This window comes from Aotus nancymaae, unplaced genomic scaffold (genome assembly GCF_030222135.1).
Source record: "Aotus nancymaae isolate 86718 unplaced genomic scaffold, 86718_ANA_hifiasm-v0.15.2.pri h1tg000011l, whole genome shotgun sequence".
NCBI classification, from domain to species: domain Eukaryota; kingdom Metazoa; phylum Chordata; class Mammalia; order Primates; family Aotidae; genus Aotus; species Aotus nancymaae.
In genome coordinates this window covers 79,587,501-79,605,667 of record NW_026988422.1, presented here as the reverse complement: position 1 = coordinate 79,605,667, position 18,167 = coordinate 79,587,501, and the positions used below count along the sequence as shown (strand labels likewise).

The 18,167-nt window shown below is 50.3% G+C and overlaps 1 protein-coding gene across 3 annotated transcripts in view; it reads right to left on the bottom strand.

Annotated features, from left to right (window-relative positions):
• Positions 1-8,131: 8,131 nt before the first annotated feature.
• Positions 8,132-18,167, bottom strand: part of BDKRB2 (bradykinin receptor B2) — a 35,805-nt gene continuing 25,769 nt past the window's right edge. The window contains exons 2-3 of one of the 3 annotated variants that reach the window (XM_012471280.3): positions 13,868-13,980; positions 8,132-10,669 (exon numbers count right to left, since the gene is read on the bottom strand). In XM_012471280.3, the coding sequence (XP_012326703.1) occupies positions 9,574-10,669; positions 13,868-13,941 (1,170 nt within the window). In that variant the 5' untranslated portion in view covers positions 13,942-13,980 and the 3' untranslated portion in view covers positions 8,132-9,573. Of the gene's footprint in view, positions 10,670-11,119; positions 11,827-13,867; positions 13,981-18,167 lie in introns of those variants that run through there. The other 2 variants (XM_012471279.3, XM_064375199.1) reach the window with 2 other exon arrangements.

Sequence of the window (18,167 nt, the reverse complement as noted above, 5' to 3'; positions counted from 1 at the left end):
TCAGTCTGCTGATCTGTCAAGTGGGGCACGTTGCGGAGTTTGGGAATCGCATGGGATAACGTGATGCAGCTGGCCTTTGGTAGGCACCCCACAGTCACTGTTCCTGATTTTATCATTTGACTGTTGTATAAGATAATGGTAGTGTCATTGTAAGAAGGGGCCATACACACTGTGCTCTGTCTTGGCCAGAACTGAGCAGAGGGAACAGACGCTCATTGCTCGCCAGCTGAGTGGGCTGCAAAGGGTGACTCAGCATGAAGGGAATCATCCAGAGAGTCTCAGAACCCTGTCTTTGGCCATCTTTCAGGGTTGTCTATAAACAGCCTCCCACCTGGGTGGGGTTGGTGGCTGGGCTGTCTGGAAGCTGGGAGCTGGGACCTGTGACCTTTTTTTTTAAAATCCTGGTCTGAGACTCCTTGAATAGGCCTGCCATTTGGTTCTGGGGAAGGAAGAAAGAATCAGGGGAGCCCAGGTCCTAGGTCCACAGGGATGGGCATTTACACTCAGCACCACGGGCCCATGATTCATGCTCTGGGGGCTTGGGCTGGCCCATAACATGCTGTGTGACCGTGGGAAAGGCCTCAGTATTTTCCATTAAAAAAAAAAATTCTACAATTTAGGAAGATTGCATTTCCTATTGTTTCTTAGGAGATCTGCACTAACAAGTGTCGCTAGCCTTAAAAAGACATGAGGAAAACATCCAGTGTGCTCTCCTACTGTTGAGAAAAGGGGTCTGCAGGTACCGTAATGGGCAATTCCATGATGGGCACGTGCTCAAAACGACTAAAACACCTGTATCCATTTGCTCACATGCTCAAAATGACTAAAATACCTGCATCCATTTGCTCACTTGCTCAAAACGATTAAAACACCTGCATCAATTTGCTCACATGCTCAAAACGATTAAAACACCTGTATCCATTTGCTCACATGCTCAAAACGATTAAAACACCTGCATCCATTTGCTCACATGCTCAAAACGATTAAAACACCTGCATTCATTTGCTCACATGCTCAAAACGATTAAAACACCTGCATCCATTTGCTCACTTGCTCAAAACGACTAAAACACCTGCATCCATTTGCTCACATGCTCAAAACGATTAAAACACCTGCATTCATTTGCTCACATGCTCAAAACGATTAAAACACCTGCATCCATTTGCTCACATGCTCAAAACGACTAAAACACCTGTATCCATTTGCTCACATGCTCGTAACGACTAAAACACCTGCATCTATTTGCTCAGGCTGCCTTACAAAGTATCCAAATCTAAGTGGCCCAAACAACGAACATTTGTCTCTCGCAGTTCTGGAGGTCAAAAGGCCAAAATCAAGGTGTTGGCAGAGTTGGCTCCCCTGGAGGCTCTGAAGCCACGCCTTGTTTTTGCCTGACTTCTCATGGTTCTGGCAATCCTTCACATTTCCTGGCTTGTGGAAGCATCACTCCAGTCTCTGCCTCATCTTCTTATGGCCTTCTCTCTGTGTCTCTGTATGTTTTTCTCCTCTTCTTATAAGGACACCAGTTATTGGATTTAGGGGTCACCTTAACCCAGTACAGGTTGGGTATTCCTTATCCACAAGCGCTTGGACCAGAAGTGTTTGTGTTTTGGATTTTGAATGTTTTCGGATTTTGGAATATTTGCAGAACACATACCAGCTGATCATCCTTAATTCAGAAATCCAGCATCTAAAATGCTCCAATAACATGTCCTTTGAGACCATGTCAGTGCTCAACATGTTGTGGATCTCGGGGCATTTCTGATTTCAGAGTTTTGGATTAGAAATGCTCAACTGGTGTAACCTCGTCTTAATTTAGCTGCTTCTGCAAAGACCCTATTCCTAAATCAGATCATATTCTTAAGTTCCACGTGGACATGAGTTGGGGTGGAGGGATTCTGTTCCACTCATAACATCTTTATCTCACTGAATCTTCACAGCACTTGGATCTTCATTTAATAGATGAGAAAAGAGACACTCAGATGAATTAACTGACCTTGTTCAAATTCCCACAGCTGGGAAGTGGCAGAGGTGAGATGTGAACCAGGAACCTGCCTCCAAGCCCCTTTGCACCAACATGACATACGACAGCCCTTGGAGACCCCTGATCTACATGCCAGAAGCCTGTTAGAGTCAAGACTTATTATCTCTCCATCTGACAGATGAGGAAACTAAGGCCAAAGGTAGCAGAACGGGAGAAGAGTAAAGTGCGTGCAGAGATCACACAAGTGGCATGGTAGAGAATCCACGGCCTGGTCTCCAAAGTTCTCCCCCAACAATTAAACATTCCAGCTCAGTGTAAGGTGGTAAAAGGAGCCAGACACAAAAGGCACGTATTGTAGGCTCCACAGAGACAGGACCCTACAATGTGTGCCTGGCTTCTTTCACAACAGGTAAATCTAGAGTCAGAAAGATGAGCGGTTTCCCCAAGCCACGGGGAGGGAAGAATGGGACGTGACTGCTAATGAATACGGGATTTCTTTGGGGGCTGATGAAAGTGTCCTGGAGTTAGGTAATAGTGCTGGTTGAATGAATCAGTTAATAAGTAAAAGCTGAAGTGAGTGAACTGTAGCATGTGAGTTACATCCACCAGCCTATGTGAAGGTGATCTGCAGGAAGCAAGCATGCAGAAGGCCTACAAGATGCAAAGCTTTTATTGTGGCAGAAATAGCCCAAGCCCTGGCTCATAAGCTCCTCATGCAAGAAGGGACTTCGAGGACTTTTCTTGTGACAGAATTTGCATCCTCGGTTTGTCAAGGCACGGACAGCCCAAGAACACAGAGAGCTTCCGGAGCACCCTCCTTAAGGCTTGCATGGCCTTGGCAAGTTACTTCCCTCTCTGGGCCTCAGTTTCCATACCATGAACCAGTTATCATGTAAACTCCGACTGGTTGTGAGCATGAAACGTTTTGATGGGTCCCTTTGACCTAGGACTATTTCACCTCAGCCAACAAAACAAAATAAAACAGAAAACTAAAACCAGAATAAAACTCTCATGAACAAACAATGAAATGATTAAAGTTTTAGCCATTGCTATTGCCAAACTGTGACCTCTGTTGCTCACCCTGCTCCCCACTCGCATTCTTGGCGAAAGATCAGAGCTGCGTGAGGGTCAGCAATTGGGTAACAAAGAGATGATGCAGCACGTGGCTGGGGTCTGCAACAGACACCCCCGCTCTGAGTCATGAAGGCTGAGCTCCAGCAGCTCCAGCATCCCCATGAGGTCATCTGGTGTCCAGTTTGCATCTCGGCATCATGTTCTCACCCTCCTCTGGCCAGGGAAGACTCAGGAGCTAGGTCCCTTGCTTGGTCCCCTAAGCCCACCTGGGCTTCTCCCCATTGTGCCAGCTTGCTGGAACCAGGGAGGGTCAGGAGTTGAGGGGTTGCTCCTGTTGCCTGGCTGGGGTGGAACGAGGGGAGGGGAGGCTCTCCCAGCTCTCCCTTTTTTTTACCTGCCAGGAGCCCCGCTCAGGTTTCCAGTCATGTGTTTTCCCCTGGATTGTAGCCTCCTTTGAGTAATGCAGGCATCTGTGAACAAAATTCCCTGGATGAGTGAGCTCCCTTGGGCACTTGTGGACAGCTTCCTCCAAGCTCAGGGCACTTAGTGAGGGCATGCAGGCCGGGTGGGAAGAATGGGCACTGGAGGAGGAATGAAATATATTCTGGGATCTGTCTAGGCTCTTGCGTCCAAATAGCTGGAGGGTAGAGAATGAGCCTGGAGCAGAGAGAGAGAGACAGAGAGACCAGACGGGCCAGATCATGAAGGGTCGTGCAAGCCATGTTGCAGCTGTAGAACCTTACCCCAAGAGGGGTGGGACACCATTGAAGGGTTTCCCTTGGAGGATGCCCCCATCCCACTCACTGCCAACATCATCATCATCGTCATCGTCATCATCATCATCATCATCAAAGCTAGCATGTTCAGTGCCAACTATATTCCAGGCATTGTGCTGGCTGCTTTCATACGTTAATCCTATTAACAGTGCTATGAAGTAAATACCATTATTATCCCCATTTTACACATTTTACAGACGAGGAAATGTCGACTCAGAAAGGATAACTGAGGTACCCAAGACTACACAGCAAATAAAAGCCCAGGGCAGAACCACAAGTGGAATCCAGGTCTGCCTAGTCCCAAAGGCTTGGCTCCTGAACACAGTTCTCTATAGCCTCCTTATGAATGTATTTACATTCTTTTTTTGTTTGTTTTTTGTTTTTTTGAGACGGAGTCTTGCTCTGTCACCAGGCTGGAGTGCAGTGGCATGATCTTGGCTCACTGCAATCTCTCTCTCATGGGTTCAAGCAATTCTCCTGCCTCAGCCTCCTGAGTAGTTGGGACTACAGGCGCCTGCCACCACGCCCAGCTAATTTTTGTATTTTTAGTAGAGACAGGGTTTCAGCATATTGGCCAGGATGGTCTCAATCTCTTGACCTTCTGATCTGCCCACCTCGGCCTCCCAAAGTGCTGGGATTACAGGTGTGAGCCACCATGGCCGGATGTGTTTGTATTCTTAAAAGACCACATTGGCTGCAGAGTGGAGAATAAGAATTGGAAGATGATAGTGATTAGTATTGGAGGCACCCATGAGAGACGATGGTTGGACATAGAAAGAAACAGATCTAGGAGACATTTAGTAGAATCTAAAAGAGGTACTGAGCATATACCCAAATAAATATAAATCATTCTATCATAAATAACATGGACATGAATGTTCATTGCCACACTATTTGCAATAGCAAAGGCATGGTTTTAATCTAAATGCCCATCAATGGTAGATTGGCTAAAGAAAATGTGGTACATATACAACCATGGAATACTATGCAGCCGTAAAAAAGAATGAGATCATGTCCTCTGTGGAAACATGGATGGAGCTGGAGGCCATTCTTATTAGCAAACTCACCCAGGAACAAAAAACCAAATACTGCATGTTCTCATTTATAAGCGGGAGCTGAATGATGACAATTCGTGAACACAAAGAAGGGAACAACAGGCACTGAGGCCTAGTGGAGGGAATGGGGGTTGGAGGAGGAAGAGGGTAGGGAAGCATAACTAATGGGTACCAGGCTTAATGCCTGGGTGATGAAATAACCTGCACAACAAACCCCCATGACCCAAAAACCTGCGCATGTTCCTCTGAACTTAAAATAGAAGTTCCACTAGATGGAAGGGATGAAGGAGAAGGTACATTGAACCATGAGCCCCAGGTTTCTGGCATGGATGGAGGAGGGACATTTATGGAGACAGACTAGGCAAGTTTTGTTTACTGAATGAGTGAAGGAATGAATACATGAATTATGAAGGGATCCCAAAATGGAATGGATAATGAGTTCCCCATCACTGAGAGTATGAAAAAAGTGCCTTTTCATCAGGATATTGTAGAGGATACTCCTGATTTGAAGGGAAAGTCAAGCGATAGGTACTCAATAAGTCTGTATTGCATGAATAAATGACTGAATCGCCACTGCGCCTGTGATTCTAGGGCCTCGTGAGGGTCTCACAAGCACCTGGTGGGAACTTGGTAATGAGTTACTCCTGCAGAAATGTAAGATGGAAGGAAATATTCAAGCACCGTTAACATTTTTTTGTATCTTCTTTCTTAAATTTCTACTGGTTGATTATATTTTAGAATGTACATCTTCATACATATTAATAAATATACATATTGGGTATGCATAATCAATTCTTTTTCCTATAGGAATATACAATCACAAAAGCTTGGAGAACACTGATCTCCATGCCAGAAGTCTGTTAATAGGTTGAGCAGAAATAAATAGCACCCCTCCCCAAAGGCTTCTGAGTGTGCAAGGCAGTGTCCCAGGGACCAAACTCGGGGTTTTCTGGAGTTGTAACAAATGCTAGAGACATGCAAAACCTCATCCATTTATTATGTGGCACAGAAAAGACACATGTTTACATGATTCACCCATTTTCGCATTCGGATGTGAAATGCTTCCTCTTTACATCACAGCTCTTTGAGTCTTTCACAGGGCAGATGTTCTTTATCAGGCATCTACACCATACACAGGGCAGCTCCTCTCCCACAGGCTCCATTGCCCCTCAGACCAGATGTGGATCCCCACATGGCTGTTGGAGCAGAGCTCTGCTCCTACGAGAGTCTCAACCATCATGTGCTCTGCTGATGAATGACTGTCAACCGTGACAAAACACAGCCTCCTTTTTTTTTTTTCATTCACAATGTGTGGCACAGTTTGACTTCATTCTAATACTAAACGGTTTTTACTTCTTATTTCACCTGTTTTATTTCTCCAGCTATTTATGGGGGCAGAGGGGTGTGGGTGGTGGGAGAAAAGAGTGGGTTGGGAGTGGGGAGGGAATTTCTTTTGACACTTTTGCTTTAAAACTCAGAGTTGGATTGGTCAGGATTTATGGACTCTTTGCCATGTAAATTCTTCTCATCCTCCAGGTTCTGGCTCTCCAGGTTCTAGCTCTCCAGGTTCTGGCTCTCCAGGTTCTAGCCCTCCAGGTTCTAGCTCTCCAGGTTCTAGCCCTCCAGGTTCTGGCTCTCCAGGTTCTGGCTCTCCAGGTTCTAGCCCTCCAGGTTCTGGCTCTCCAGGTTCTGGCTCTCCAGGTTCTAGCCCTCCAGGTTCTAGCCCTCCAGGTTCTAGCCCTCCAGGTTCTAGCTCTCCAGGTTCTGGCTCTCCAGGTTCTAGCCCTCCAGGTTCTAGCTCTCCAGGTTCTAGCCCTCCAGGTTCTGGCTCTCCAGGTTCTAGCTCTCCAGGTTCTAGCCCTCCAGGTTCTAGCCCTCCAGGTTCTGGCTCTCCAGGTTCTGGGTCTCCAGGTTCTAGCTCTCCAGGTTCTAGCCCTCCAGGTTCTGGCCCTCCAGGTTCTGGTCCTCCAGGTTCTAGCCCTCCAGGTTCTAGCTCTCCAGGTTCTGGCTCTCCAGGTTCTGGCTCTCCAGGTTCTAGCCCTCCAGGTTCTGGCCCTCCAGGTTCTGGCTCCCCAGGTTCTGGCCCTCCAGGTTCTAGCTCTCCAGGTTCTGGCCCTCCAGGTTCTGGCTCCCCAGGTTCTGGTTCTCCAGGTTCTAGCCCTCCAGGTTCTGGCTCTCCAGGTTCTGGCTCTCCAGGTTCTAGCCCTCCAGGTTCTAGCCCTCCAGGTTCTGGCTCCCCAGGTTCTAGCCCTCCAGGTTCTGGCTCTCCAGGTTCTAGCCCTCCAGGTTCTGGCTCTCCAGGTTCTAGCCCTCCAGGTTCTGGCTCTCCAGGTTCTAGCTCTCCAGGTTCTGGCTCTCCAGGTTCTAGCCCTCCAGGTTCTAGCTCTCCAGGTTCTAGCCCTCCAGGTTCTGGCTCTCCAGGTTCTAGCCCTCCAGGTTCTGGCTCTCCAGTCAGCTAATAAATACTCATTTATCAAGTTAATGAGTGCTGCCCTGGCACTGTCAGTGGTGAACGCCACTGACATGAAGCTCCCTTGGTTATAAGTGCCTTGATATTGGAGCCTGGTGAGTGGTTCCTTTATATCCTGTGGGGCCTGGCACAGTGCTGCCCACAGGAGGCAGTTATTTAAGTCACGTAGAAAAAGCAACCAATTCCCCAGGGGGACCTGGGGCTTGGGGGCAGGGCTATCTCAGCCTCTGGCCAAGGATGTGGGTCCAGCCTGACACCTGGACCCCACCCCTGCCTACCTCTCCAGCGGGGGGGTCTATGGGAAATTGGCCGGGAAGCCATCTGGGGAGGGCATTCTCCCACCCTGTGGGGATCTTGTTCCCAGAGTGCTTCTTCACAGTCGCACATGCCCAAGCCTGGGCAGCCCAGCCTGGACATGGTCCTCACCCATGAGGGTCTCGGTCTGCTGGGTGGCGGGGGCAGCTGGCTCTGAGAATAATGCTTTGGGGTAAATAACCTTTATGCTCCATCATTGTCTGCTGCCTGAAGGTGACCTCCACACTTCCTACTCACACTCTTCTAGAGCTCGTACTGGCCGCCTTCTAGTAAACCACTGATTGACGGCCCTTGGTTGCTGAGACAGCGACAGTCCCCGAGCAGGCCTGCACTCTCCCCCTCCCCAGGTACCGGCTGGGAGTGGGGGGGTCTCAGCACTGTGATCCTCTGGGTGAGTCCGATTAGAAATCTCTTACTCTGCCTCATCACAAATCAAACTTTGGTTTTTCCTACATGGCTTCCCCAAAAGCTCATGTGTATGTGGCGGTGGGGGGCTCAGGATGGTGGGAGGGACAGGTGGAAGGAAGCCCATGCTATTGAGCACCTACTATGTGCCAGACACTGACTGGTGCCTTACACTGCCACCAGTTCCCAATACTGATTCTCCTCCATGGAGCTATTTCCAAACCTCAGTGTCTTTTCCTTATAATAAACGTATCCCAGTTACAGTTATGTGTGCATAATAATACCTCACATGTACATAGCACCCTTTACTTTTCAAAGTACTTTTTTTTTTTTGAGATGGAGTCTCACACTGTCGCCTGGGCTGGAGTGCAGTGGCAGGATCTTGACTCACTGCAACCTCCACTTCCCAGGTTCAAGTGATTCTCCTGCCTCAGCCTCCCAAGTAGCTGGGATTACAGATGCCTGCCAACAGGCCCAGCTAATTATATCATTATATATATGTGTTTTTAGTAGAGACGGGGTTTCACTATGTTGGCCAGGATGGTCTCAAACTCCTGATCTTGTGATCCCCCGCCTTGGCCTCCCAAAGTGCTGGGATTACAGGCATGAGCCACCGCTCCCAGCCACTTCAAAATATTTTTATACCTGTTACTGCCTTTAATCCTCACAATAACTTCATGTTACAGAAGAAGAACTGAGGCAGCAACCCCGCTCCACCACCTCATTGAATAGCTTTCTGATGGTGGCAGCGCCCAGTCATTCCCACTCGAGTGTTTGAGTTCCTTCAAAACAGAGATGGCTCCTTCTCTTTCTTCCCTCTTGCCTCCAGTGCTCCATATTGTGTATACTTCAAGTGCTCAATACTGTGTATACAGCAAGTGCTCAATATGTGCTTATTGGATTATTCTTTGGCACAGATCTCCTTGTCCATCAGTGAGGCGAGCCATAGAATCCTGGTCTCCAGGTTCTTATCAGGGACCCCTCAGAGCTTAACTTCCACTAACGCAAGAAATTGTCCTCCAAAGTTCTAGGTGAATGGATAAAGAAACCCAGGGCAACAATTCAGCCGGGGCCCACGTGTGCACTCAGCCACTGGACCAAAGCTGGATGGCGGTTCTTCTGGAGATCCAAGTTGTCTTGCTAGGGCAGGGAGGGACACTACGTGGGAGGGAAGCTCAGTCACTCCTGTCCCCGCCCCCAGGGCCCCTCCACTCCTGGGAAGGAGCAGGCTGGCTCGGGTGTGGCGGCAAATAAGAACGGTAATGCTGTCGTGTTTATGGAGTCCTTGGCTGTACATGAGTTCACCCCATCCTCACAGCCATGCTCCCTGCAAAATTGGGCAGGGCAGGAATTACTCTCCGGTGTTTTTCTGGAGACACCGACTCATTGCCCAAGGTCACGCATGGATATCTCCTTGGCTTTCCTGGGCCCATGCTGAAGAGCAACTGTCCTTCAATCCTTACACAAATTCCTAGCAGCCCTGCTGGCATCCGCTCACCGTCTGCTGCCGGCCCAGTCCTGCAGTTTGTGAATCTGGCGTTCCACCGAGATGGAGGTCCGCAGTGTGCCCATGGAGTTCTCCATCGGAATGGGTTCTGACCTGCAGCCCCCTTTCTGGCACACTCCCTGGTACACCTCCCAAGACTTCTTTCGGAAGCGCTTGCCCACGATCACATACACCAGTGGGTTGAGGCAGCTGTTGCTGTAGGCCATGAAGGAGGCGATCTGCGTGATGACATCTATGATGCTCTCGTCCTGGCAGCTGGAGAGGAGGCTGAGGCGCTGCAGCGTGTCCAGGAAGGTGCTGATCTGGAAGGGCAGCCAGCAGATGATGAAGAGCAGCAGCACGACCAGGACCAGCACGGTGGCCCTCCTCTCTGTCTGGATCTCCTTGAACTTCTGCATCTCGTTGTTCCGCAGCACCTGCATGATCTGTACCGTGCAGAAGGTGATGATGCTTAGGGGCAGCAGGAAGCCCACGACATTCAGGAGTGTGTTGGTGAACACCTCCCAGGTGCGGGATGGGTAGCTGATGACACAAGCGGTGACATTGTGGCCCTCGTCGCTATACTCCTTCAAGGTCCGGAACACCAGCATGGGTGAGCTCAGGAGCAGCGTGCACCCCCAGATCACCAAGCTGTAGAGCTTCGCCCAGCGCACGCCACGCATCCGGCCCATGGACATGGTTTTCACCAGGGCCAGGTAGCGGTCGATGCTGACTAGCATCAGGAAACAGATGCTGCTGTACAGGTTCATATAGATAATGGTGTTCACCACGCGGCAGAGCGTCTCCCCGAAGAGCCAGTCGAAGTTGTTGGCGATGGTGATGGCCCAAAAGGGCAGCCCGCAGGCCAGGATCAGGTCTGCCGCGGCCAGGTTCCCCAGGTAGATCTCTGCCACCGTGCAGCTGCTCTTGTGCAGGCAGAAGACACTGAGGACAAAGATGTTCTCCAGGGTGGCCAGTACAAACAGCACCCAGAGGAAGGGGGGCTGGATGGTGTTGAGCCAGCCCAGCCACTCCACGTTGGGGCATTTTCTCTGGGCAAAGGTCCCGTTAAGAGCGGGCAAGGTGACATTGAGCATGTCGGCACTGAAAGAAAGTGGAAAAGAGGCTGTTACCCATCAGGGTCACAAGGGAAGGACAAAACCTGGTGCAGAAGGAGAAGGGGGCTAAAGACAGCCAGCCAGCACGTGGAGAAATCGAGGTGGAACTCAGGCTGTTTTCAGTGGCCAGTGCTCAGGAGTACCTGATTCCCCTGGGTCTTACAGAGCCCCCTGTGATCCTTGGATTTAAATGAGGGCCTGATGTTCTTCATCTTGAGGCTCCATTGGGATATTTCCTTGGCCAGCATCCATCAGCAGCACTAACAATCTCAAATCTTGGACCCTAGACCTCCTTGAAGCTTCCGTGAAGGGAGGATTCACATTCTTTCCTTATCATCTGGGCCCCTCCCAAAGGAGTTGGTCACCTTTCAGCCTCTCAAAGCCTTGTGGTGGGTGAGTTAATTTATTAAAAGAGAAAAATGATATCATGCCAGACCTGGAGATTCCAGTGTTGCTTGGAGATCCTGGCCAGCCCATCTGCCCAGTTTCTGTCTTCCTGGAGGGTCTGGGATGGCATCGTACTTCCATACCTTCTATCAACAAAGCACTGAAGGTGATTGGAAGATGCAGATGGCGAGGGAGGGTAGGGTATTTGGAGCCAAATAGTCCTACTGGGTTCACATCCCGGCTGCCTTACTTATAAGCTGTGTGATGTGGGGGAAGTTACTTAACATAGCTGAACCACAATGACCTCACCTGTAAAATGGGAATTAAAACATCTACTTCTCAGGGTTGTGATGGGGATTTGAGACAATGTGCAAAAAGCCCCAAGTACTGCACTTGGCTCAATAAACGTTAGTAACTAACTATTCTTGCGAACTTACTAAAATAACCAATGGGAAACTCCACTGTTTGTCAGTGACCTCATCTTTAACCCACTGGCTCCTCTTTTATTCTTAGGCAGAACTCACAGACCACAGGGAAGTCGCCTTTCTAGACTTGTTGCTGTTAAGGCTAATTCATCTGTACCTTCAGCAGAGGCACGGGGCTTGGACAGACATGGGTTCCAATCCTAGCTGTGTGGTCTTGGGCAAATTGCTTGACCTCTCTGAGCTTCTATTTTGCCTTCTTTGGAGCAGAGCATTGCTCCCATCCTGACTCACCTTGCATTTATTTTTACATGGCTATTGCAAGATTCAAGTCAAAGAGTGGATGTGAAGACACACTGAAAAGCCCAAAGCAGAACCGGAGAGCAGGACTCATGGGGCATTTTCCCAGTGCCCTGTGGTATGGGTGAGAGAAGGAAAAAGGGCTCTTTCTGGGAGGTCCATTGCTAGACAGGTTCATGGAGGAATAGCTGAGCCACAGGTCGTGGGAGAGATTCTGTTCATTGCTTCCGGGATTTCCCAGGAAAAGCCCCTTTGCTTCTAGGAGCAGCTGGCTGGCATCCTGAAGCCAGACTGGGGCCCACAAATCAATGCTTTTATCCTTTAAACGTTTCTTGAGCATCTTCTCTGTGCTGAGCTCTGCCCTGAGTGCAAGAACACAGAGAGGACACCGCCCAGCTCCTGCCCTGCCCGACTCCTGACAACTGTGGCCCAGAGTGTGGAGGGTGCCCTGGAGGGAGCAGGAGGGGTGTGGGACACAGACTCGAAGTGGGGACAGGTGGGCAAGGTTGGAGAGGACTCTGGGTCTGGGTCTTAAAGGACAAGAAGCATTTCAAAGGGGACAAGAAGGAGGACAAGCAGACCAGGCAGGGGAAACAGCCCAAGCAGAGGCACAGAACTGGGGAAGCTGCTGGTATGTTCTGGAAAGTGACACTGGATGTTGGACAGAAGAGGTGGGAAGTAGCAAGAGGTTAAGTAAGGGAGTAAGCGTGGTCTTCACTGGGCGCTAAGGAAGTGAGGCTTTCCCCCGAGTCTTAAGGACTAGGGTGACGGTATAAGAAGTATGCTCTTATACCTGTGGTGCATGGTGGCTTTCAGATGCCCCCAAATTATTTGATACTCTTCCTTCCAGAAGGAGGAATCTGCTTCCTCTTCCCCTGGATGTGGACTGGACTTCTTACCAATGGTGGCAGGGATGGTGTGATTTCTGAGGCTAGGTCATAACACCATTTGCAGCTTCTTCCTGGGCTTCTTGCATTGCTTACGTGGAAGGATGTGAGCTGCCATGTGCAGATACTCAAGCAGCCACATAGAGAGGAACCAACTTGCCACCTTGAAAGTGGATCTTCTGGCCCCAGTTAAGCTTTCAGTGGACCCTGGTTTCCCTGCCTTTGAATCTTCCAGCCGAGGCCCCAGACATCTTGAACAGAGATAAGCTGTCTGTCTGGGGCTCTGAATTCTTGACCCATGAAAACTTGCAGCCTCCTTTCCGGACTCCTCTGAAGGTACAACTTCCCCTGGGTAGTCCCCTTGGTCCAACCCTCAACCCTATTTCTGTAGTTACAGAAAATCCATTCCCTTTATACCCTTGGCTTGGGGAATCGATCATTTCTCATGGGCTGACTCACTAGAGACCAAAGTATAGCACCAGATGCTGCTTATTAATTTCTCAGCAAGACAATTGATAGCCAAGGGGATGGATCCTAGGCCATTCCTGGCTCCGAGAAGCCGTAGGATCATCAGAAAGATGCCTGGTGAGTGTGGAAATAGGAACTATAGGTCCAGTGCACTGTGACCCCAGCTGAGACGGCCATGTGCTCATCTTCATCATAGGCTGCAGCTGCCGCAGGTTGGAGAGGTTGGAGTGGACCCCTCAACCTTGTTTCTTGCAAATGCTGCCCCCCAGAACAGATCTCCCTATCCTCTGCTTCTACTCTGGATCAGGTCCCCCTCCCCTGAAATTCTCTCTGTAGAGTGCTCTGGTCTTCCACCAGATGTCAGCCATGTGTTGGAGATATTTTGTCTCCAAGGCAACCTGGCACATTGCTGTCTGATCCACTGGGTATTGACTTCAGTGCTTAACTGTCTTAGGTTCAGCTGGGATAGATCACATATGACAACCAGGAATGTGTCCTCCTCCCTGAGCCCCTCTTCCTCTAGTTCCATAGAACAGTACATCCCCTCTGCTCCCGAAAGGCCTACAGGGACTTGAACACTTGAGAGGTTTTGTCTTTGGGTTTAACTTCACCAGTTCCTTCAACTGCTGTCCAGGACATGAGGGCTGACCTTTCCAGGGAGTTCTCCGGGATGTCTGCTCCCCACCCCTAACAAGTAAACTGAGGAATCCTTTAACTCACCTGAAAGAGGCTGTGGTGGGGGCAGAGTCCTCACGAACAGACAGAAACATTGGTATCTTCCAGGGAGAGAACATTTGGACTCAGCGTCGGATGTGAGTGAGGCCCCACCTGGGCTGAACAGAGAAGAAAAGATGGTTAGATGGCATGGGGGCTGGCGGCTGCAAAATACATGCCTTCTCCAGCAGGGAGGAGAAACGGAGACTGCTGGGTCCCTGACTCAATGCACATTGGTGACGTGCTCCCACCAGCGATGCTAGGGACACAGTGGCGAAGAGCGGACAGTTTACTGGAGAAGGCAGACGTTGCTTAGTCACTTAATAACTGCACGGACCTAAGTGCAATGAAATCAAGTGAGAGGTCCTGTGACAGCATAGAGCATGGGGTCCCAAAGCAGCCTGCGAGGGTGAGTGGATACTGATGATAACATCTGAGGGTGAGCAGAACTAAACAGCATGAAGGGAAGGCGATGCAGCAGGATATCTGAGTCAGGAGAGTGCTTGGTGTGAATGTGGATTAGGCGCTGGCCGCTGCTCAGGGAGTCGGGACTGCAGTGGGGGTAGAGTGGAAGCAGCCACCAGTTAGCCCATTAGCCTAGGCCTGGGGTGATGGAGACTGAGAGGCTGGATTCCACAGGAGTTGAGAGAGTAAACCTGACGGGCCTAGTGCTCGTTTGGACCTGGAGGACCGGAGACAGGATAAGGCGGGTGTTATGGCTTCCAGCTCCTGCAAAGGCGGAGGTGGGGGACTGATTTAGAGGCGAAAGGTCATGTGTTTAGACTGAAAGCTGTTAAGGGTGAGGTTCTTTTGAGAATTTCAAGCAGATGGGGATGGGAATGGCTGTTGGGTCCAGCAGGGTCTGGAGCTCAGAGGAAGGGGCTGGACTGGAACACTGTGATGGAGACAGACGCTTGAGGAACTTTAAGCCTAGTGAGGGAGACAGACACAGCTGAGTATTCCCAGTCCTTTGGGCTGGTTACCAATACAAGGTGCTGTCAAGTTCTCAGCCCAGTGCCTCATCTGTGCCCCTGGTGGAAAGGGCCTTTTTGCCTAAGGGACTTCCATTGATAACACCTGTCTCTATCCTGCTTCAAGTTTCACGTCACTCCCATCCAGGGAGGGAGGCCTGGGCTGTATGCTTGCCTTGTAGTGCAGATGGGTGGGGGTGACTTGTCTCAGATCCATGGCTGGAGATGGGGCTTAACCCCCTCTCACTCCATTCCAGACTTCACGCTCTCCAGAATCCCCAAGTGACCCCTGTCTAGGAAGGGTGTGGAAAGCTGTGGTATATGCATGTGTGTGCGCGCGTGTGTGTGCGCACGTGCGTGTGTGGGCGTGCATGAATGTAGCCACAGATCTGCCCTCTCCCAGCTTTCAGCCACTCTGCGATACCCAGCACCTGGGTTTCCAGAAGCCCAGCTCTCCTAAATCAGTTGGGAGGTGAAGATCAGACAATGGTCAGTTCAGGGAATCTGAATGCATTAAAAAAAAAAAAAGCTGAGTTGGTAAACAGGAAATGAAGTGGAAGGTAATGAACACCCGGAAAAGGTTTACACGAATCCCTAAGCAGAGCTGGGATCAGGGTTTGGAACTCGCAAGGATGCAACAAGCAGCACAGTCCTTCTGATCCTTCAAGACGGGGACTTTGCGGAGGGAAAGAAAGACCTACAAGCTTTCCTCTCTGAGGGGCTCTTCTGGGCTTATAGAGAGAAAACTCAACGGTGGTGAGAGGTCATGTGTTTGAAGCACTCGTTTTTTCTTTTTGAGGTAGAATCTCGCTCTGTCACCCAGGCTGGAGTGCAATGGTATGATCTCCGCTCACCGCAACCTCCACCTCTGGGGTTCAAGCAATTCTCCTGCTGCAGCCACCTGAGTAGCTGGGACCACAGGCACCTGCCACCACGCCTGGCTAATTTTTGTATTTTTAGTAGAGATGAGGTTTTGCCATGTTGGCCAGGTTGGTCTCGAACTCCCGACCTCAAGCTATCCACCTGCCTCGGCCTCCCAAAGTGCTGGGATTACAGATGTGAACCACTGCGCCTGGCCTAGAGCATTCATTTTTAAAAGCATTTAACTAATTATTGAAGGTCTATCACATGCTGGTGATTCAGATGGGAAGAATGAAGACCAGCCTCCCCTGCCGTCATAGGGCTCACATGGGCTGAACTGCCCAGCTGAGAGGCCTCAGCCTGCATGTGTGGCTTCCATTTTTACATGACAGTGACTGCCGCAGAGATAACTCGGGTCCTTGCAGCTCAGTCATGGGGAACATGTCCATCGTTTCCTCGCTGACCTCTGTTATAGGTCTGCTGTGCGTCTACTCGGCGGGGTGTCCCCAGATCTGGCCACATCAGCCCAGCTGGATCCTAATTGCTTGCTAGTGGCTGTAAACATTGCTCTCATTTTCAAAACAAAGTTGAGGGCTTTTACCGCTCAACTTTCTCCTGAAGTCCAGAGGGTGGCAGGTTAAGGCACTGGGAGAATTTGGGAGTCTGAAGTCGACCGAGCTGTTTTCTCCATCTGCTCTAGAGACGTGCCTGGGGTGAGGGGATCCCTTGCAGGGAGCTGCTGTGTCCTGCTCCAGGTCACCTCCTGACTTCTCCTCTGTGGTCCCTGACTTGGGATCCCCTATATGTACCACGGGGCTCTTTGCCTTCTGGCTTCTCTTTGGGTTTGGTCAATGGGAGCCCCAGCAGGAGCCTGAGGGAGGGTGAGAGGGAGGATGGGGTGTTGGCTTCTCTCTTGGGGACCTTTATGCTGGCCGGGCCTGGAGCAGAGTTCACCGCTTCTATCAGGGGCCTGATAGAGCGGGAGGGAAGGAGGTGGGGAGAGTGCTGAGGCTTTGCTGCACAGCCCCGAGGCATCCAGGTGCTGCCCGTTCCTCGCAGAACCCCAATATGCTGCCTACACCCCTGTAAAAGAAATGCTTCATTCACATCCTCTTCCTATTACTCAGCTGGGATGTGCCCTCTCTTTCCTACTGAGACCCTGATGAATGCATCCTGGGAAGGGGGTGCTCTAGGTGGGCCGCTGTCTGTGGGATCGCCATCTCTCTGGACCAGTTTCCTTGTCTACAGAGCTGGGAGGGTGTCCGTGCCCCTCACAGACACTGATCCTCAGAGCTGGGGACAGGCGATGACTGTTGCTAGGCATTTCCCCTGAGTTTTTAAACAGAGGCTTTAGAGGGAATATCCAACATTCTGATTCACTCGTTCTCTCTCCCTCAGAATTCTGTCCAAGGAGACTTACTGTAAAAACGCTTTCCTTCACTTACTCACACAGACACTGCGGGCCTGGTGCTGTCAGGAATCAATTCCGCTCGAGCCTCGGAGACAGCCTGCTTGGTTTCCCAGGAATCCACATCTGAGGGCCTTTGAAGCAGTGGCCTCCGTGAAATACATAGTGTCACTGTCTCAAGGGCCAAGTGTGTCTCACAGGGGACCCCTGACCTTGTAGCCAATGATGGGGTTCAGGGCACGCTACCCCAAAATGTGGCAGCTTCGCATGTTGGCTATTTTAAGTGGAAAGAATCCGAGAAACAGCGGGTACAGGAAGGACTCTCTGTTCCCTGAAGCAGGTCACCAGACTCCATACCCAGAGGAAAGGGGCACCCTCACGTCCAAGCCCTGGGGACACTGAGAGGAGCCTGGACAGGCCTTGCTGTTTCCCCAGTTTCCTGCACTTCGCTTGTGCTGCCTGGTCCCACCAGAGCTCCACGATTCTCCACCCTTCAACACATCTAATGGAAACACACTCAGGCCGGGCGCAGTGGTTCATGCCTGTGACCCCAGCACCTTGGGAAGCTGAGGCAGGCAGATCCCTTGAGCCCAGGAGTGGGAGACCAGCCTGGCCAATACAGCGAGGCTGTGCCTACAAAAAATTCAAAAAAATTAGGTGGGTGTGGTGGCGTGCACCTGTAATCCTAGTCATAACTACCAGGGAGGCTGACGTGGGAGGATCACCTGAGCCAGGGGTGATCGAGGCTGCAGTGAGCTGTATCGCACCACTGCACTCCAGCGTAATTATTTAGTCATTCCTCCTGATGAGGCCAACAAGAACGTCTCAGCGAGGCGTCCGTGCATCTTCAGCCCCTTTCCATGTGTGTAATCTCCCCTTTCAACAGACCCAGCAGCCTTGGCTGGTCCCCGAATCTACCCAGGCTTTAATAGCATTGTTTATATCCTATTGCATTTATTTTTTTATAGTTATTGTCTTTCTTTTATGATAAATGATACTCATTTTTCATTTACATTGATGATATGAAGTTACAGTTCAAAAGCAAGTCAATACTAAAGAAATGGTT